The sequence below is a fragment of the Phascolarctos cinereus genome, unplaced genomic scaffold, assembly GCF_003287225.1.
Source record: "Phascolarctos cinereus isolate Bilbo 61053 unplaced genomic scaffold, phaCin_HiC Scaffold_7;HRSCAF=346, whole genome shotgun sequence".
Lineage (NCBI taxonomy): Eukaryota > Metazoa > Chordata > Mammalia > Diprotodontia > Phascolarctidae > Phascolarctos > Phascolarctos cinereus.
In genome coordinates, this window is record NW_027556180.1 from 62,716,305 (window position 1) to 62,736,161 (window position 19,857).

Here is a 19,857-nt window from a genome sequence, read left to right on the forward strand (position 1 = left end):
ATAAATCATAAGGGATTCAATAAGATTAAACTGTTTACATTCCTATATGGAAGGATGATAGGTGTAACTTAAGAAAATTATTATTATTAGAGTAATTAAAAGGAATTTACATAGTCAGAGGACATGTGTGTGAGCAGACTATGTTGGGATGATTTCTACAAATTAAATGTAGGGGTGAGAAAGACAGGTAGAAGGAGGAAAATTCTGTCACACAGAGAAGTGCTTTTACAGTGGAAGGGAAAATAGAGAGGGAGGTTTGGAAGGCAACATTTGAACCTTACTCTCACTGGAATTGGCTCAAATAGCATTACATACTCAGCTGGAAGTACAGAAACCTTTTTTATCCTACAAGAAAGTAGGAGGGCAAGGGGAAAAGAGAATTTGGGGTGAAGGAGCTGATAGAAGGGAGGGCAGTTTGAGAGAGGCAGTGGTCAGAATCAAAAAAGACTTTTGAGGAACAGGGTAGAAAAGAAAAGGATAAATGGGTGGGGGGAGGATAAGCAATAATCATAACTGTAAAGAGGATAAACTGACCCATAAAATGGAAGCAGATAGCAAAAAAGATTAAGAACCAGAATCCAACGATATGATGTGTACAAGAAATACATTTGAAACAGAGAGACACTCAAGCAGAGAGCAGAATGGATTAAAAAGCAGAATCTAGAGCTCCAGCCTTGGAGTCAGGAGGACACTTACTAGCTGTATGATCTTAGGCAAGTCACTTAACCCTGACTGCCTCACCCAAGAAAAAAAAAAGTGCTGCTATAAAAGCCAGGATCTGACAATATGTTGTTTACAAAAAACACACTTCAAATAAGACACACAGACATACAGATAGACACATGGGGACACACGGGGACACACACACACACACACACACACAGAGTAAATAAGGGCTTGAAGTAGAATTTATGATGTTCCAGCTGAAGTAAGAAAAAAGCCAGAATAGTAATCATAATCTCAGACAACGCAAAAGCAAAAGTAGATCTAATTAAAAGAGATAAGCAGAGAAATTACATTATGCTAAAAGGTACCACAGACAATGAAGCAATATCAATACTAAATATATATGCACCAAATGGTATAGCATCGTTGTAGGAGGAAACGGTAAACCTGTACTAGTGAAGAATCTCAACTTTTCCCTCTCAGAACCAGATAAATGCAACTAAAAGATAAACAAGGAAGAAGTTAACGGAAGTTAAGAAAAGGAAAAGAATTTCAGATAAATTAAATATGATAGATCTCTAAAGAAAACTGAATGGGAATAAAAAGGAGTATGCCTTTTTTCCAGCTGCACATGGCACCTTCACAAAAACTGGCCATGTATTAGAGCAAAATATCTCACAACCAAGTGCAAAAAAGCAGAAATGTTAAACGTACCCATTCCAAATCACAATGCAATAAAAATAACATTCAATAAAGGGCCATGGAAAGAGATAAAAAAAACAATTGGAAACTAAATAATCTAATCCTAAAGAATTAATGAATCCAAGAACAAATCATAGAAACAATCATTACAATTAAAGAGAATGACAACAATAAGATAACAGCAAAATTTATCAGATGCAGCCAAAGTAGCACATAGAATCTCTAAATGCTTACATTGATAAAAGAGAGAAAGAGTAGATCACTGAAACGAGCATACAACTAAAAAAGCCAGAAAAAAGAACTAATTAGGGGCAGCTAGGTGGTGCAGTGGATGGAGCTCTAGCCTTGGGAATCAGGAAGACCTGAGTTCAAATGTGAACTTAGACACTTGACACTTACCAAGCTGTGTGACCCTGGGCAAGTCACTTAACCCTGAATGCCTCACCAAAAAACAAAACAAAACAAAAAAAACACACATACACATACACACACACACACCCCCATATATATACACACACATATATAATTTTAAAAATCCCAAATCAGAAAATTAAAAGAGATAAATAAAATGTAAAAGAAAACTACTGAACTCAAATAAAACTAAGAGCTGATTTTATGGGGGGAAAAATAAAATAGATAAACCATTGGTTAATTTGATTAAGAAAAAAGAAAACCAAGCTAGCAGTATCAAAAAAGGGTGAAAGTTGCCACAAAGGAAGAAATTAAAGGACTAATCAGTAGCTATTTGGCAAAATATATGCCAATATATCTAACAATCTAAGTGAAATAGAGAAATATTAACAAAAATATCAACAGCCCAGATTAACAGGAGACAAAATAGAATACTTAAATAACCCTATCTTAGAAAAAGAAATTGTGAGGCAGCTAGATGGCACAGTGGATGAAGCACTGGCCCTGGATTCAAGAAGACTCAAGTTCAAATCTGGCCTCAGACACTTGACACTTACTAGCTGTGTGACCCTGGGCAAGTCACTTCATCCCATTGCCTTGCCCCCCTCCAAAAAACAAAATAAGAAAAAGAAATTGAAGAAGCTGTCAATGAACTCTCTAAGAAAAAAACCGCAGGACCACATGGATTCACAAGTGAATTCTACCAAGCATTTAAAGAACAATTAATTCCAATACTACAAGAACTATTTGGAAAAAATAGGAAAAGGAGTGCTACCAAAGTCCTTTTATGATATAAATATGGTGCTGATACTTAAGCCAGGAAGAGCCAAAATGGAGAAAGAAAACTATAGACAAATTTCCATAATGAATATTGATGCAAAAATTTTAAATAAAATACTAGTAAGGAGACAACAATATTATACAAAGATTATATACTATATAACCAGATGGGATTTATACCAGGAATACAGGGCTGGTTCAATAGTAGGAAAACTATCAATATAATGGACATAATGGATATCAGTATATCAATAACAAAAATAATAAGAAAACATGATTATCTCAATAGCTACAGAAAAAACCTTCTGACCAAATATAACACTCATTCCTATTAAAAATACTAAGAAGCACAGGAATAAATGGAGCTTTCCTTAAAACGATAAGTAATATTAATCTAAAACCATCAGCAAGCACTATCTGTAACAGTGATAAGCTAGAAGCCTTCCTAACAAAATCAGGAGTGAAGCAAGGATGCCCACTGTCACCACTATTACTCAATATCGTACTAGAAATGCTAGCTATAGCAATAAGAAAAAGAAATTGAAGAAATTACAATATGCAATGAGGAAACAAAACTACTATTCTCTGCAGATGATATGATGGTATGAACAGTAGAGTATCAACTAAAGAATTACTTGAAATACTTAACTTCAACAAGTTACAGAATATAAAACCCACATAAATCATCAGTATTTCTACATTATTACTAACAAAGTCCAGCAGCAAGAGACAGGAAGAGAAATTCCATTTAAAATAACTGCAGACAATATAAAATACTTGGGAATCTACCTACCAAAACAAACCCAAGAACTATATGAACACAATTACCTAATACTTTTCATTCAAATAAAGTCAGATCTAAATAACTGGAAAATTATTAACTGCTCATGGGTTGGCCAAGCCAATATAATAAAAGTGACAATTCTACCTAACACAATTTACATATTCAGTTCCATATAAGTCAAACTATGAAAAGGTAAATAACAAAATTCATCTGGACGAACAAAAGGTCATGAATATCAAGAGAATCAATTAAAAATAAAATGTGAAGGAGGGTAGACCTCAAATTGCATTGCAAAGTAGTAATCATCAAAACAATGTGGTACTGGCTAAGAAAAATAATGGTGGATCATTGAAATAGATTAGGTACATAAGACACATTAGTAAATGATCACAGTAATCTGGTGGTTGATTAAACCCAAAAATCCAGGCTTTTGGGACAAGAACTCATTATCCAACAAAAATTGTTGGGAAAACTAGAAAGCAGTTTGGCAAAAACTAGGTATAGCCTACCACCTTTCATGGCATACCAAAACAAGGCCAAAATATGTACGTGACTTTTAGACATAAAGTGTCATAAGCAAATTGGAGGAGCATGGAATATTTTACCTGTCAGACTGATGGATAAGGGAATAATTTATAACCAAAAAAAAAGGCCGAGAACATTACAGGATGCAAAATGGAATAGTTTTGATTACATTAAATTAAAAGGATTATAAAACCAATGCAGGAAACCAGGAGACTGGGAGGGACAGGGAAGAGGGGGAAGAGGAGAGAATTACAAGTTTCTCTGAAAAAAGCCTCTTTTCTCAAATATATGGGGAACTGAGTCAAATTTATAATATGAGTTATTCCCCTACTGATAAATGGTCAAAGGGATAGGAATAGGGAGTTTTTAGACAAAGAAATCAAAACTATCTATAGTGATATGAAAAAATGCTCTAAATCACTACTGATCAGAGAAATGCAAATCAGAACAACTCTTCAGTACCACCTTGCATCTATCAAATTGGCTAATACAATAGAAAAGGAAAATAATGAATGTTGGAGGAGCTGTGAAAAAACTGGGACACTAAAGCACTGTTGATGGAGTTGCAAACTGATCCAACTATTCTGGAAAACAATTTGGAACCAGGTCCAAAGGGCTATAAAATTGAGTATACCCTTTGACTCAGCAATACCACTACCAGGTCTACATTCTAAAAAGAACAAAGAAAGGAAAAGGATCTACATGTACAAAAACAATTATAGCAGCTCTTTCAGTGGTGGCAAAGAATTAGAAATTAAGAGGCTGTCCCTTAATTGTGGAGAGGCTGAACAAGTTGTGGTATCTGATTGTGAAGGAATACTGTTATGCTGTAAGAAATGATAAGCAGGAGTAGTTTCAGAAAACCTGGGAGGACTTACATGAACAGATACAAAGTGAAGCAAACAGAGCCAGGAGAACACTGTACAAGCAATACTGTACAATAATCAATTGTCGATGAATTAGCTATTTTCAACAATACAATGATCCAAGAGAATTCCAAAGGACTTATGATAGAAAATGCTATCCATCTTCAGGGAAGAACTGAGTCTGAATACAGATCAAAGCATCCTTTTTAAAAAAAAAAACTTTATTCTTCTTGGGGTTTTTTAGTCTATTTTCTTTTGCAACATGGCTAATAATGGAAATGTTTTTGCATGACTGAGACATGTAGAACCCACAGCAAATTGCTCACCTTCTCAAGATGGGGGAAAGAGAAGGAAGGAGAGAATTTAAAAAACGAATGTTAAAAACTGTTTTAACATGTAATTGAGGAAAAAATTTAAATAAAATAAATTAATTCTTGACTAGATTAAATAAAAATTATTGATTTTATGAGTAAAATAATTACTCAGTTATCAGCATCTTATTTAGATGTTTATTCCAAGACACAAAATCAGTTTATGAAAACAAGATCACCATTAAGACTTGAAAAGATCAATTAAAACCCAAAGGGGCAGCCAGGTGGCATAATGGATAGAGCTCTGGCCTTGGGGTCAGGAGGACATGAGTTCAAATGAAGCCTCAGACACTTGACATTTACTAGCTGTGTGACCCTGGGCAAGTTACTTAACCCCAATTGCCTCACCAAAAAACACTAAAAAAAAAACCCCAGCAATAAACAAAAAAAAAGAAAGGAACATCTATGAAGAGATAAACAATTCAAAACTGGCAACTAAATGTCTTCTTAGAACTCACTTGCATCAGCTTAGCAAGATCAAATATATCAAATATTATTTTACATGTAATTGGGAAAAAACAAAATATAAAAATTTTTTAAAATTAGGTAGATAACCTCTAATTTATAGACAGAACAAGATACGTTTATTGAAACTGAAGAATTTGTTGCTGGAATTTGGTTTTAAGCAAGGGGCTTGAAATGTTATATAAAAGGAAAATGAATAGAGATGGTATTTGTCAAAGGAAAAAACATGGTAATGCAGCATGTTAGCTGTCACACATGACAGTAACAGAGGCTAATTCTGGGATTCTGTAACAAGATCATACTCCAAAAGTTATTTCAACAAATGGCAACTGAAATTACCACAGATCATACATTAGTAGATATAGTAGGTTGGTCCTACTATAGTAGGTTTTTGTTTTTAGGCAATTGGGGTTAAGTGACTTGCCTAGGGTCACACAGCTAGTAAGTGGTCAAGTATTTGGTCTGAGGTCGGATTTGAACTCAGGTCCTCCTGACTCAAGGGCTGGTGCTCTATCCACTGCACCACCTAGCTGCCCCAGGTATTTGTTTTAAGAAAATAATTATTATCAATGAACAGACAGTTTGGCTTGGCATAGTGGACAGTGGACCAGTCTCTCATTTAGGAGATCTGGCTTCAAGTTGTGTGGGATTGAGACCACTTACCCAAATAAAAACTCAGAGGTTTCTCCAGGTAGAAAATAGAAGTTTTATTCTAGCAAATCTCACCAAGAGTTGGGCATCACCTACCCAGAGCAGACTGGAGTAGGGAGACAGGATACAAGCACAAGCAAGCAGTTATATATATACCCTTAGACAAACAACTCTAAGAAACCCCCCCCCACTTGTTTACCTCAATCTGTTTATCCTCATTGGTTGAGGTAAGAGACCTTACATTCTACCCAGAAACTAAGAGATACATTTTACCCAAAACAAGCTTGGGAGCTAGAAGATTGCCTTATTTGGTAAAGATAAGGCCGGGGTGGTGGTTACAAAACAATAGAGGGGGTGGGCAACAGATGTATAACCCGATCACATGATGTACACGAAAATGAAACTTGGGCCCAGTTAACGCTAAAGCCTTAACTAAATTTTGAGGAATAGCTTCCATTTCACATGAGAAGTTTTCACTTGTCCCACACAAAGCCCTACCTCTGACAAATAGTACCTGTGCAGCCAGGCACTTAACCTCTCAGTGCCACTCCAGGCAATTTTCTAACATTGTAAATAACAAATAAATTGACAATATGCACTGGTGGAAAGAATATTCATAACACAAGTTCCCCACACAGATAAAATTATATTCCAGACTCTTTCCACCCATAAAATTGACTGAAACTGCTAGACATACTTGTAAAGTAAATATCATAAAATATACCAAGAAAAAGCAACAAAAACTGTATGGCTTTGGGAGAGGAACTACATCATCTACGGACAGTGAAGAAGACAAAAAAGAGAAAAGAAAGCAAAAATTCTGTGTCCACCAGACTCTCTTACTTCAATTTAAAAACAGGCCTTGCTAAACACTTACGTGACCAGGAATATTCGGGAGCAGGTCTGACTGAGACCAGTGTAATAGTTCGGAGCTGGAATTACAACAATAAAACCCTCACGAACCATATTGCATTTTTTTAAAAAATATGAATTTAATGACAGCATTTTAAAAGGATATAGTTTCAGGAAGAACAGCACATTTCCACACAAAAATGTATCTGGTTGGAAGTGTTTGTTGAAATAGAAGGCTCTGTTGATTCACATTACAGTGGAACATCCCATCAAGTCTGACTGAGGGATACCAACTTCTTCCTGGCTGGGCTTTTTATAACCTGGGAGACCAGGAAACCTCAAAGTCACTAATCCTAGGCCCCCAAGACAAATCGTGTCCACACGGATGTCTTCCTTTTAGGGGAAAATAGCCTAGCCTACCTGGCAGTGGTCCCAGCGCAACTTGCTCCAACCACAAAAGACTGAAGTCCTACCAAATTATCATTTTAACGCTTTTAGCTGGAAAAAAATCAAAGCCCACTTAACTTAGAGCAGTGAAATTTCTGTAAAATGTTTTAATAGATCATGATTCATCTTCTGAATAAAGCATAGTCTAGCAATAGCCATACTACCCAAGTAACTATCGAGTTCCTTCTATAATTAAGCCAAACTCTGGATAATACCCTTTTCAACTTGTTAATTTACCCAAAAGATAGCAATTAAGTTACTCTTGCATAATCTGCTTAATTAACCTGTTTTTTTTTCTAATAAGCAAGAATATATCACTGGACTACTCCATGTGGTTAAAAACAAGTCTTGCAGGGCTACTCCCAAATCATCTGACTTGTGTTAATTGGTAAATGGGAATAACAGAATATGAAAAGTAGTTTTAAGCATTGTTTCCTTTAAAAAAGCTAGTTGAAATAAAATACTTTTACTGTTTTTTAAAAATAAATATCCAAGAATAAGGGTAAATTACACTTTTTTCTCATTGATCAAAATTTCAAAGAATATTATTCAATGTCCAAGTTATAAATATAAAAGGTCCAAAGATCTACTGAGCAAAGTTTTATAAGTCACAAATATTGATTCTACAACGGCATCACTCTGGCAAAAGGAAATTTTATATTCTAAAACCTCTGGTAAAGTCCTTTAGACAAAGAAAGCTGGTACTGCCAGGAAAGAGTTGTTTTTTTCACATTCCAACTTTCCCTATTAATAGTCCAGCCATTTCTTATTCTTCTCAATGGGTAACATTTCTAGATTTTTAGACCTGTACAATATCAATTATGTTACAATATTCAGGATAAATTACTAAGGAGATAAAAATCTTCCTTGCAAAATGCTGAAAATTCCTTTGGAACTGACAAAAGCAGGGAACAGCTGTAGCAAGTCAAGAATTTCTTGTCTTCATAAATGTTATGTTGTGGCTATTGTTGTTATTATTATTATTAGGCTATGTTATTATTGCTATATGAATTAGGAAGAACTTTAATTTGTCTGCCACAAACACTTTATGCTTTACTCCTTGTGAAACTACTGTAGGACAGACTAACAAAAAATATGAAAAGGTAGTTCTTAGGAAACATGCTGAAGCAGAAAGTGACTAATAATCTTTTAATTCAAATATCAAAGACTTTCTCAAAATTTAGTCCACATCAGAATCTCCTACATTTTAGATATCTTAATGAAGTGAATAATAAAAGAATCAGAATGTTTGTGGCCAGAAAGCCAGCCTCAGAGCCAGAAGACCTGGGTTCCAATTCTGCCCTTGGCACATACTAGTGACCCTGAGCAAGTCACTTAATATCCCCAGTGCTCTAGGCAACTTTCCAAAGACTACAGATTTCAAAGAAATGACTGAACTAAATTTGTAAAGAGAGTTTCCTCATTTTGGAGCTCACTGTACCAATCCCTATCTCCATAAAGTTAATAAAGAAAGCAGAAGTAATAGCTAGTGTTGTCAAGTCCAGCTCACATAAATATTCTGTACTACATATATGTGTGTGTGTGTGTGTGTGTGTGTGTGTGTATACACACACACACAAAAACATATATACATATTCATACACACACACACACACACACACACACACACACACACACACACTCTCTCCAGATCTGTTCCTTCAACAGTCTTCAGGAAAGTCCAAGAATAGAAAGAAAATACATTATCATCACCAACATACAGAAAACAACTTACCAACTTTCCCTTCAAACCAACTCCCACTTCCAATTTCCTTATTTCTGGAAATAGCACTACCATTCATCCACTCATCATGCGAAAAATTTCGTTATCTTTTTTAACTTCTACATCCAAAAGGTTACTAAGTCCTATGGAGTCTACCTCTGCAACATCTCAAATGTGTAAGCCTCCTTCCTCTTTCCTCAGACAGAATCCAAGAACCAAACTCTCTATCCTCAGACTACCCCCATTGCTCTCCCCTAAGTCTTTCCACACTCTAATCCATCTTCACAAGTTATACGCACAGATCTGATCGCATCATTCTTCTACTCAAAATTCTTCAGGGCTGGTTGACTACCCAATAAAATAAAGTTCAGGTTCCCTAGCATGCCACTTACGTGACCTGCAGAAGCTGGTGTGTCTCCCTTTCAAGATCTCTCTCATACTTGTGTCCTCCACGTAGACAACAATTCTGCCAAAGTGGACTATCATCTTTCCACCTTTTCAAATAATACCAATCTTTAGATATCAGTTCGAATGCCATTTCCTTCAGTGAGCCCAACAATCCGAAATGATCTTTCCTTCTGGTAACACTTTGTATTTCTCTTGAACTATTATCTTACATTCTATACCATAGTTATTATATAGGATTATATATTTGCACATTTCATGACACCCAATGTATTTACAAATTAACTTTCTAGTCTAGGAGCATAGCTAGTGACCACAATAACATCATAATTAACTGACCCATAAAGGTCAAGCACACAAAATCTTATCATTGAAAAAGGCATCTGCTGGGGCAGCTAGATGGCACAGTGGATAAAGCACCAGCCCTGGACTCAGGAAGACCTGAGTTCAAATCTGACCTCAGATACTTGACACTTACTAGCTGCGTGACCCTGGGCAAGTCAGTTTACCCCACTGCCTTGCCAAAAAAAAAGAAGAAAAGGGCATTTGCCATTTCTTCCAATATAGGGGTCCTAAGAACTGTCTACCAACTTTCACCAGATATGAAAATCAGCTCAGTAATAGCATTTTCATACCATTTCTATACTTATCTTACAATACTCCAAATACTACAGCAATTTGGAAAATTTAGGGCCTATGGGGAAATCATCCTGAGGCCAGGAAGTACAGTATCATCTATCCGGCCTGTTAGCCTTAGATGTTTGGAAGACCCCCATACCTTTGGGTACTTGAAAGTTGGCTAAGGAAAGGACATAAAAAGGCATAAAAAAACTAGTCATTTTCTCTACTTCTGAAACTTTCAAAAATTGCTGAAGCAAAAATACTCAGTCCCTCATTGCTAACACTGTATTTTATCTGTAGAATCTTATTAGAAATGAACCCTTGCTTACCTTTTTAAAAATTTTTCCGTTAGGTTGCACTTCATCTTCTTCAATTAGTACTTCACGTGTTCCCAGAAGCCTTTTGTCCTTAAATTTGTTTTCTGCATACTTAAAAACTTTATCTAGCGTATCACATCCAGGATAGAGCACTGAAGCCAAACCCTGCAAGCTATTAACAGAGCGGTATGCTGCAGCAGGCTGTTTATTGACAGGCTTAGCTTTAAGTTGATTGGATCTTGCTTGTCTTGATCCACACATAAGGTAAAATGGAATGTACGTTAAAACAGTGTAGATCAAAATTACAAAGTTTATGAAACATAAAAGAATAGGATTGATGTTCTGTTTTAGCTTCATTGCAGCTGTTGTTGAAGCTCCTGGGGAACTCATAACTGCTCACAAGTTGAAATAATGGACTTCAGGAAGAATCTAAAGAAAAGGAAAAAAATATGTAAAGTTACTTTAAAGGTTAGATTTTTAAAATATATTTTCAATAATTATTCAGTATCAACAAGATAATTCAAAGTATGATTTTATATAGTTAGACATACATATCAAATCTTTATTCCTCTATTACCCTCTCTTCCCCTTCCACTTTAAGAGCAGACACTGGTATCAAACCAATTGACCAGTGAATTATCATACCAAAGTTCACTAATCTTGAGCATAAAAGCCTCAACTGAAGTACTCATTTTAATTTACCAACATCAGAGACAACAGAGAAAATTACAAAAGAAAAGGGTCCAAACAAGATCAGTTTTCAAATTCTGGGTCCCCATTATTCAGTAGCAAGCTAGCTTTTTTTTGACTTTGTTAATTCTTTCCTAATATCTATGGATTAGCAGACATACTTCGATTTTGCAAGTAAGAAAACTCAGGCAACAGTAACCAAAACCTGAGGAAGTTAGAAGTGGAAGATGTCTTGAGGGGTAAAACTGGTAGCCTCTGTTTTGAATATTTTGGTGACGATACAAATTTTCTTTCTATCCCTGGCCTGACCTTAAGACTATTTCAGGGAACATATCTTTTTACATAATTTAATATACCACACCTAGACTATATTATATCATATTGTTCATATACAAATGATTTAATTTACCACAGAATTCCTATTTCAAACAGAATCCCAAAATCAACTAATATTTGTCAACCTTTACTTTAGAATATTCTTTTTAATAAGACTATAAAAGAACAAGGTGTCAGAAGATAAAAGTATAAGATTTTCCCTGCCCTCAAGAAACTTTAGCTGAGGAAAGAAGAACAAATTTTAAAATTAAACAATTCAAGAGTTTTACAATTATAGAAGACTAAAAAAATCAGGAGATGTTTCTAAGTAATAAATAATAACTGACACTGATGGATAAGAGGTATAAATTCAGAAGAAAAACTACGGCCTGGAAATGGTTCATAGAAGGACTTTAAGCTTGGCCTTAAAGAACAGGTAGGCAAGAATGTGGAATGAGGTGGAGGGCAGTGAAGTCTTCACTGTTAAAAGGTATATACAGAGGAAAGCCAACCAACTAGTTTCAGTAAAGCACAGATTTTGTGTTCAAGAACAGTCTGAGATGGGATGGGACAGAACAGGTGGAAAGGGGGCAAAATGGAAGAGTCCTATGCAAGTTGAACAGGAATTCTGGACATTATCTTGCAGGGAATGAGAAGCCACAAATTGATGTATTTGTTTTAAAGATGAAACAACCAGAAGAAAGCAGTACTTGGGGAAGTTTTCATCTTCTGCAGGAAGGCTTAGGAAAAGAGAAATAAATGACTTTACTATTTGTCTGGGCCCTGAATCCAAAGCATACTTGTCAAACCTTTTCCTGGAGTACAGTATTTCTTTTTTTTTTTTAATCCCTACAAAACAGTCCTATGCCAGAGACCTACACAGAGCCTCGGGAGGAAAGGAAAGAAAAAGAACTTCAAGAATATTTAAAAGCACTACCAAATTGGAGGAAGAGTGCAGATTATATTGCATTTGGAAAACTGTACATCACTTTCAGTGGCACCAAGGTTTTCCCTGAAATAAATTTCCTTCTTTTTTAACACCAATATTTTTTTGGTGAAGCTATAAGGTTTCAAATCACAATTTCAAATCACAAACCACAAAGCACTATTTCTGAGCAATCAAAATTACATCATCCAACAGGCCCAAAGAGATATATGGTGGACATAAATAGACCACAGCAAATTTCAAACGATGGGTGGTGGGGGGTGGGGGTGGCGCAGTCCAGATTTTATAATCAGACACATTTATAACTGGAAAAGAAACGGGCTATTTAATGTACTGAACAAGAGGACCAATAAGGGGCAGCTAGGTGGCACAATGGATAGAGAGCACCAGTCCTGGAGTCAGGAGGACCTGAATTCAAATGTGGTCTCAGACACTTGACACTTACTAGCTGTGTGACTCTGGGCAAGTCACTTAACCTCATTGCTAGCCCCCCCAAAAAAAACACTTTAAAAAAGTAACAATAAAAGATGGATGCACAGAGTGTGTGCTGCATTAGGCAACGGGTAGACTCCAATGTGGAGATATATAAGAAGATCTACATGAGAATCATACATAATGATGTATGTCTGAGTTGAAATCTGTACCACTGGAGGGAATGCACATATTCCTGTAAATATCGTAGAAATTACAGTGATATTGTAGTTGAAAAAGATAACAGGTTTTGGTTTTTTTTACCCTGTGGGTAAAGAGTTATGATGTTCTTGTAGTCACTTCAAACATTACTATAAACATCAAAATTACAATATGATTCAGGCCTAACATACAAAACCAATTACCTCACAGTTTACATAATAGAGCATGGGTATCAATAGTAAGCAAAAAATATGCTGATGTTTTTGCCTTATGTTGTATTCTATAACTAGATTAAGCAAGAATGGCATATACTTATGGTTACAGAGCACTATACAACGCATCTGATCCTCACAATCATCTTATAAGCAAATCAGGGCAGATACTGACCCCATTTTATAGGTGAGTAAACCAAGTTAAACTTGGTTAACATCAGGGCATCCCAGTCTTCAGATCCCAAATTCAATGTTCATTCTACCATATTGTGAAGAGTTGCCTTTCTACAAAATATTCAGTATGACAGGAATAATTAAAGGAGCATGAATTTTTAAAATGCTCAATGCACAGCTATTCTAATATATAAATTAATATCTATGTTCAAATTCTTTAAAAAGAGCTTTGTGACTGTCCCTGATCAAAAGACTAAAGGGGAAAATATATTTGTGAAAATAGTTATGAAAATGATATACCAATTCATCTAACAGTAAAGTATCAGGTTCTACGGGGAAAAATTAGATTATACAGTGTTTTAACAGCTAATAAGGTGTGTATATATGTTAACACTTCATAGTAAATAAGTTTCAATTTTTCAATCAGTGCAGAATCAAAATGATAACAATCCCACAGTAAGTTGGTGATCTTAATTCCTCCTGGTATAGCTTCCCTTCCAAAAAAGAAAAGAAAACGGCACATACAGCAAAAATCCAAGAGTAGGTAAAAAATCTCTAACCCAAGAAATCTCCCCTTTCTTCAACTCATTAAAGTAACTCCTTGAAACATCAACTGAAACATTCAATATATATTTTAACTATTTGGCGCCAACTCTCTCTGGCCAGACGGAGCGCTTTCCCAGGTCAAGGTAAAGCAAGTTTATTTTCACCACAGAACCCTCAGGTGCTGAGCCCGGTGAAGGCGCCGCGACCGAAGAATAAGGAAACTCCCGCGTAGCAAGAGCGTAACAAACACATCGTGTCCGTGTCCGTGTCCGTGTCCGTGTCCGTGTCCGTGTCCGTGTCCGCTGGCTAGCTGCTCCGGCCGCTGTGGAGGGGGCTCGCACACTCGCCTGGGCCCCCGCCCGCCGGCCTTTCGGCATCACACATGAGACCGAACGTTCGGCTCGCGTTCTCTCGGCTGCGGAGAGACAGGGGCGCTCTCTCCCACCCACCCCCCACCCCCAAGACAAGGCGGGGGCTCACGGGGCGGGGGGAGGGAAGGGGAAGAAGGTGGGGGGGGAGAAGGGCGGGACGGAGAAGGGAGGCGGCAGAGCTCCACAAAGCGGGCCCCGCCCCTCGCCTGCAGCTTCAATGACGCAGAGCAGGAGGGGGGGGATGTCGGGGGAGGCCAAGCAGGAGGGGAGGGGAGGGGCGGGGCATGCGAGGAGGGCTCGATGGCCCACATATCTTCCCGGCCCATCTGCTTCCCCCTTCCCCTACCTCCCCCCTCCCTCCCAGGATAGTGTCAAGCAAATTCCACGTGACAAGGTTAAATCAATTACAGTCTAAGAGTTTGGCCTGGAAGCACGTGGCATTGGCTGAAGAAAAACCAATCTGTTCAGATTTAATTGTGAGGGAAATTCAGAAAGCATTGTTTAGCAGGTGAACGTGCTACGCATGATACTTTGTCAGAACTTGTCATTCCCATATCTCTGGCCAGGCTCCAAATATTAAGACCAATTTGTGAGGGGTTTTGTCATTTGTTTTGGTCACTTACTACTATTATCTTGAAGAGAGCTCCCAGTGAGGAAACTCCGTACACCAATTGCAGATCACCTTAGGGAGCCGTTGCCTGGGACGCTGATGGGGCACTTTCACCTGTCCCTGTGGCCAGTATGTGGCAGTAGCAGGACTTTCACCCAGGTCTTCCTAACTCCCTAGGCTCAACATTGCACTTTGTAGCTATAGCTAAAATAGGAACAGGGCTCAGAGGCCCCGGAATAAAGTCTTTCCTTCTACAGTGGCCAAAACTAAGACCCCAAAAAGTCAAAGGATGTAGTTAAGGTCATTACGTCGCTCTACCTAACTTAAAGTCAAATCCTATGACTTCAAAGTGGTGGTGGTGTTTTGTTTTGTTTTTTTCACTAAACCAACACAGGCACCCTCTCTATAAAAATAAGTTGCACTAACAGGCCCTTTTGAAATAGAAACACTTCTGAAATACAAAACTAAAGGGAAAAGAGGAGGGAAAATACTTTCAAGGACTTGGCCTCTCAGCCTGAAATGGAAAATAAAGCCATAACTGTGATTTGGAGCTCCTAAGGAGTTATTTTAGAGGTAATTCTTCTGCTCGATGAGAACATGTTTTCTTTCCTGCTTTTCAGGATTAAAGGGATAATAAAAATCCACAGGTTTGGTCAGGTGGAATTGATATAAAACATTTAATTGGCTGATTTAATTCTCCTCAAGCCCAACCATATTATCTTACAAAATTAACAGCAGGTTTATATCTTCAAATATTGGTTATATTTATGTTTTATTAAATATATACAGATTACATATGTACATTTTTACATATCTTTATTATTTCTAAGTTTCTAAAATTTGTAGTAATTCCTCTTTTGAAAGTTTTAACATGAGTTTATATAAAAGGTGGACAGCACAATGAATACAGTGCTGGACCTGGAATCAGGAAGACTATCTTTCCTGAGTTCAAATCTGGCTTCAGAAACTTAGTAGCTATGTGACTCTGGGCAAGTCACTTAGCCCTATTTGCCCCAGTTTCCTCATGTGTAAAATGAGCTGGAAAAAGGAAATGGAAATCCACTACAGTATTTTTTCCAAGAAAACTTCCACATGGGGTCACAAAGAATTGGACCAGACTGAACAACAAATTTAGTTGTTTAGAAAACAATAGTATATAATGTGGTTCTTTGGAAAAACAATAGTTCCCTTTACCTAGAACAGGACAGCCACAAAACCATTATACAAGTTAATATTAAAAATATAACCAGAGGTATTCACTGGGAAATATAGGTGAAATAAAAACAAAAGGTAGTAGTAAAAACTTACTTTAAGAAATATAACCACAAAAATATGGAAGTGCTGACTAGAACAAACAAGAGTCATGGTACAGATAGATTTATATGCCTCCTACACACCAAGCACTGTGCTAACTAAGCACTTTGCAAAACATCATCTAATTTAAGCCTCGCAACAACCCTGAAAGGTAGGTTCTATTATTATCCCCATTTTACTGATGAGGAAACAAAGGCAAACAGAGGCTAAATGACTTGCCTAAGGTCACAAAGCTAGTATCTGAGGCCAGATAGCAAGTGTTAAGTGTATAAGAATAGCAAATCTAAAATTAAAAAAGATACTAAAGGAATTGTATGAAGATGGCAGAATAAGGCAGGAAACTACTTGGTCACCTAAATAACTTAAAATAATGCCTTAAAGTAAATTTTAGAGCAGCCAAATTAATTAAAAGTTAATTAATAAATTAAAGCAGACATCCAGCCCAAGATAACACTGGAGGATCCTTAGGAAAGATCTGACTTTCCAGGGTGGTCATCTGGGCCTGACTGAAATGCAGGTACTTCCTGCCAAGTCAACAAACAGGAAGCCCTGGGGGCAGGTATTGAAGCTAAGCTTCTATAGCTTTTGCCCCATAGACAACAAGGGAGTTCCAGTAACTGCTCAAGGAAGACTGTGAAGACTGTATGAGCCCTCTGCTGGTGCTGGGCAGGAGGCCCAGCTGTGCTGAGCAGACCCTGTCCCAGGCTCTGGCTGCAGGCAAGGAGGAGTAAGCACAGGCCCACTGACTGTGGTCCCAGGGATAGAGGCCCTATTAGTTGTGGTCACTCACAAGACAACAAAGTCTGTGGTTCAGTTCAAGGGCAGAAGGGTAAGCTGACACTTGCTGCCACCTTAAGGACCACCGGGAGCAAGAGTGTGACGGTAGCGGTGCTGGGGGCCCTGGTCACAGCCGAGGAGTGGAGAAGAGTGCCTGAGGTCACTTATAAACCAAGGTATGAACCAGAGGAGCAGTGACAACACCTAGCCTTAGATTATAGAATACTGGAAGGAGTAAGAGGTCAAAGGCCCCCAAATAGAGCCCAGAAAACAACAGTACAAAAACCTATTGCCTGGGACTTTATCCCCCATATCCCAGGAGCAAAGGCTGACTCTAACATAAAGTTAACAGCCAAGAAATGGGCTGTTAAAAATGAATGAATAAAAAAAAACAAGAGAAAGAATCTGACTACAGATAGCTATATGGTAACAGAGAAGCTCTGGGTTCAAACTCAGAAGACAAAATAGCTTCTTGTAAAGCTTCAAAGAAAAAACATAAAATGGTCACAAGCCCAAAAGAGTTCTTGGAAGAGCTTGAAAAGGACTTGAATAATCAAATAAAAGAGGTTGAGAAAAAATGGGAAAAGAAATCAGTAGTGCAAAAAAAAACCCAAGAAAATTATTTAAAGAAAGTCAACCAATTGGAAAAAGTGATCTTAAAATTTAAATAACCCCTTAAAACTTAGAATTGGGCAAGGGAGAAGCTAATGACTCCATAAGACATCAAGAAATAAGAAAAAAAATCAAAAGAATGAAAAACAAAACAGAATGCAAAACATCTCATTAGAAAAACAACTGAGCTGGAAAACAAATAGAAGAAAGACAACATAAGAATTGTTGGACTACCTGAAAGTTATGATCAAAAACTGTCTAGAAAACTATACTTCAAGAAATTACTGAGGAAAACTACCCTGAAGTTTTAAAACTGAAGGGTAAAACAGAAATTGAAAAAAATCCAAAGATCACCACATAAGAGATCCCAGAATGAAAACTCAAAGGAACATTATAGCTAAGTTTCAAAGCTCCTAGGTCAAGAAGAAAATATTACAAGCAGCTAGAAAGAAACTATTTAAATATTGTGAAGCTACATTCAAGATAACACAAGATTTAGGAGCTTCTGCATTAAAAGACCATAGGATGTGGAATATAATATTCCAAAGGGCAAAGAAGTTGGTCTTGCAACCCCGAATAACCTACCCAACAAAGCTGCATGTAATCCTGCAAAGAAAAAAAAATGGTTACTTAATGAACTAAAGGGCTTTCAGATATTCTCAAGGAAAAGACCAGAACTGAACAGACAATTTGACTTATAACAATCAGGAAAAACATAAGGTAAACATGAACGACTAATTATAAGGGATTTAACTGTATACTTCTCATATGGGAAAATGATACTTTAACTTAATATTATCATTGGGGCAGCTAGGTGGCACAGTGGATAGAGCACTGACCCTGGATTCAGGAGGACCCGAGTTCAAATCTGGCCTCAGACACATAACATTTACTAGCTGTGTGACCCTGGGCGAGTCACTTAACCCTGTTGCATAGCCAAAAAAAAAAAATTAGCATTAGTAGGGTGGTTCAAAAGAGTATACACAGATTGAAGGCTTGAGGTTGCTTTGATTATGATATAACCACCCTAAAAAATGAAATTGGATAGAGCAAGATAAAATGGAGACATGAATGGAAGAACTGTTACAGTGGAGGAGAGTATAGGGTAGAAGGCAGTTGTGGGAACCTTATTCTCATCCGAACTGAGTTAAAGAAGGAATAACATACATTTACTAGGGTATAAAAGTTTTCTTAATTTACAGAGAAATAGGAGGGCAAGGGGACAGGATAAGGGAGAGACTTTTAGAAGAATGTGCAAGAAGGCAATGGTCAGAAGTAAATTAGATTTCTGAGGAGGTACAGGGTAAAAAGAGAGTGAGAAGGATAAATAATGAGGAAAAATTGAATGGAGGGAAATACACAAATAGTAATTATACCTTTGAATATGAGGGACAGCTAAGTGGCACAGTAGATAGAGCATCAGCCCTGGAGTCAGGAGGACCTGAGTTCAAAATCAGCCTCAGATACTTGATCGTTAAAAGCCAGGTGACCCTGTACAAGTCACTTAACCCCAATTGCCTCAAAAAAAAAAACCCTTTAAATATGAATGGGATGAACTCACCCATGAATGGAAACAGATAGCAGAGTGGATCAAAACTCAGAAACAATACGTTGTTTGCAAGAAACGCATTTAAAAATGAGAGGCACATGTAAGCAGGGAAACTATCAAATGTTAAAATGTAGACTAGATAATGAAGTAATAGCAGTACTAATATATGCAACAAATGCTAAATCATTCAAATTTCTAAAGGAAAAGGTAAATGAATTACAGGTAAAAATAGATAACAAAACTCTAATAGTGGGGGATTTCAACCTCCCCCTCAGAACTAGATAAACCTACACACACACACACACACACACACACACACACACACACACACACACACACACTCTCCCCAAGGAGATGAATATAATCTTAGATAAGCCACATACGATAGACATCTGGACAGAACCAAATGAAAATATAAAGGAATATATCTTTTTCTCAGTGGTATATGGCACCTTCACAAAAATTGAAGGCATAATAGGCCATAAAAACTTTATAGTTAAATTCAGAAAAGCATAAATATTA

The 19,857-nt window shown here is 37.1% G+C and overlaps 1 protein-coding gene across 4 annotated transcripts in view; it reads right to left on the reverse strand.

Moving 5' to 3' along the window:
* ACSL3 (acyl-CoA synthetase long chain family member 3) overlaps positions 1–19,857 on the reverse strand; it is an 83,018-nt gene that overhangs the window by 39,362 nt on the left and 23,799 nt on the right. For 2 of the 4 annotated variants that reach the window (XM_021002766.2, XM_021002770.2), the window contains exon 2: positions 10,599–11,015. In XM_021002766.2, the coding sequence (XP_020858425.1) occupies positions 10,599–10,976 (378 nt within the window). In that variant the 5' untranslated portion in view covers positions 10,977–11,015. Of the gene's footprint in view, positions 1–10,598; positions 11,016–13,557; positions 13,668–14,116; positions 14,581–19,857 lie in introns of those variants that run through there. The other 2 variants (XM_021002768.1, XM_021002769.1) reach the window with 2 other exon arrangements.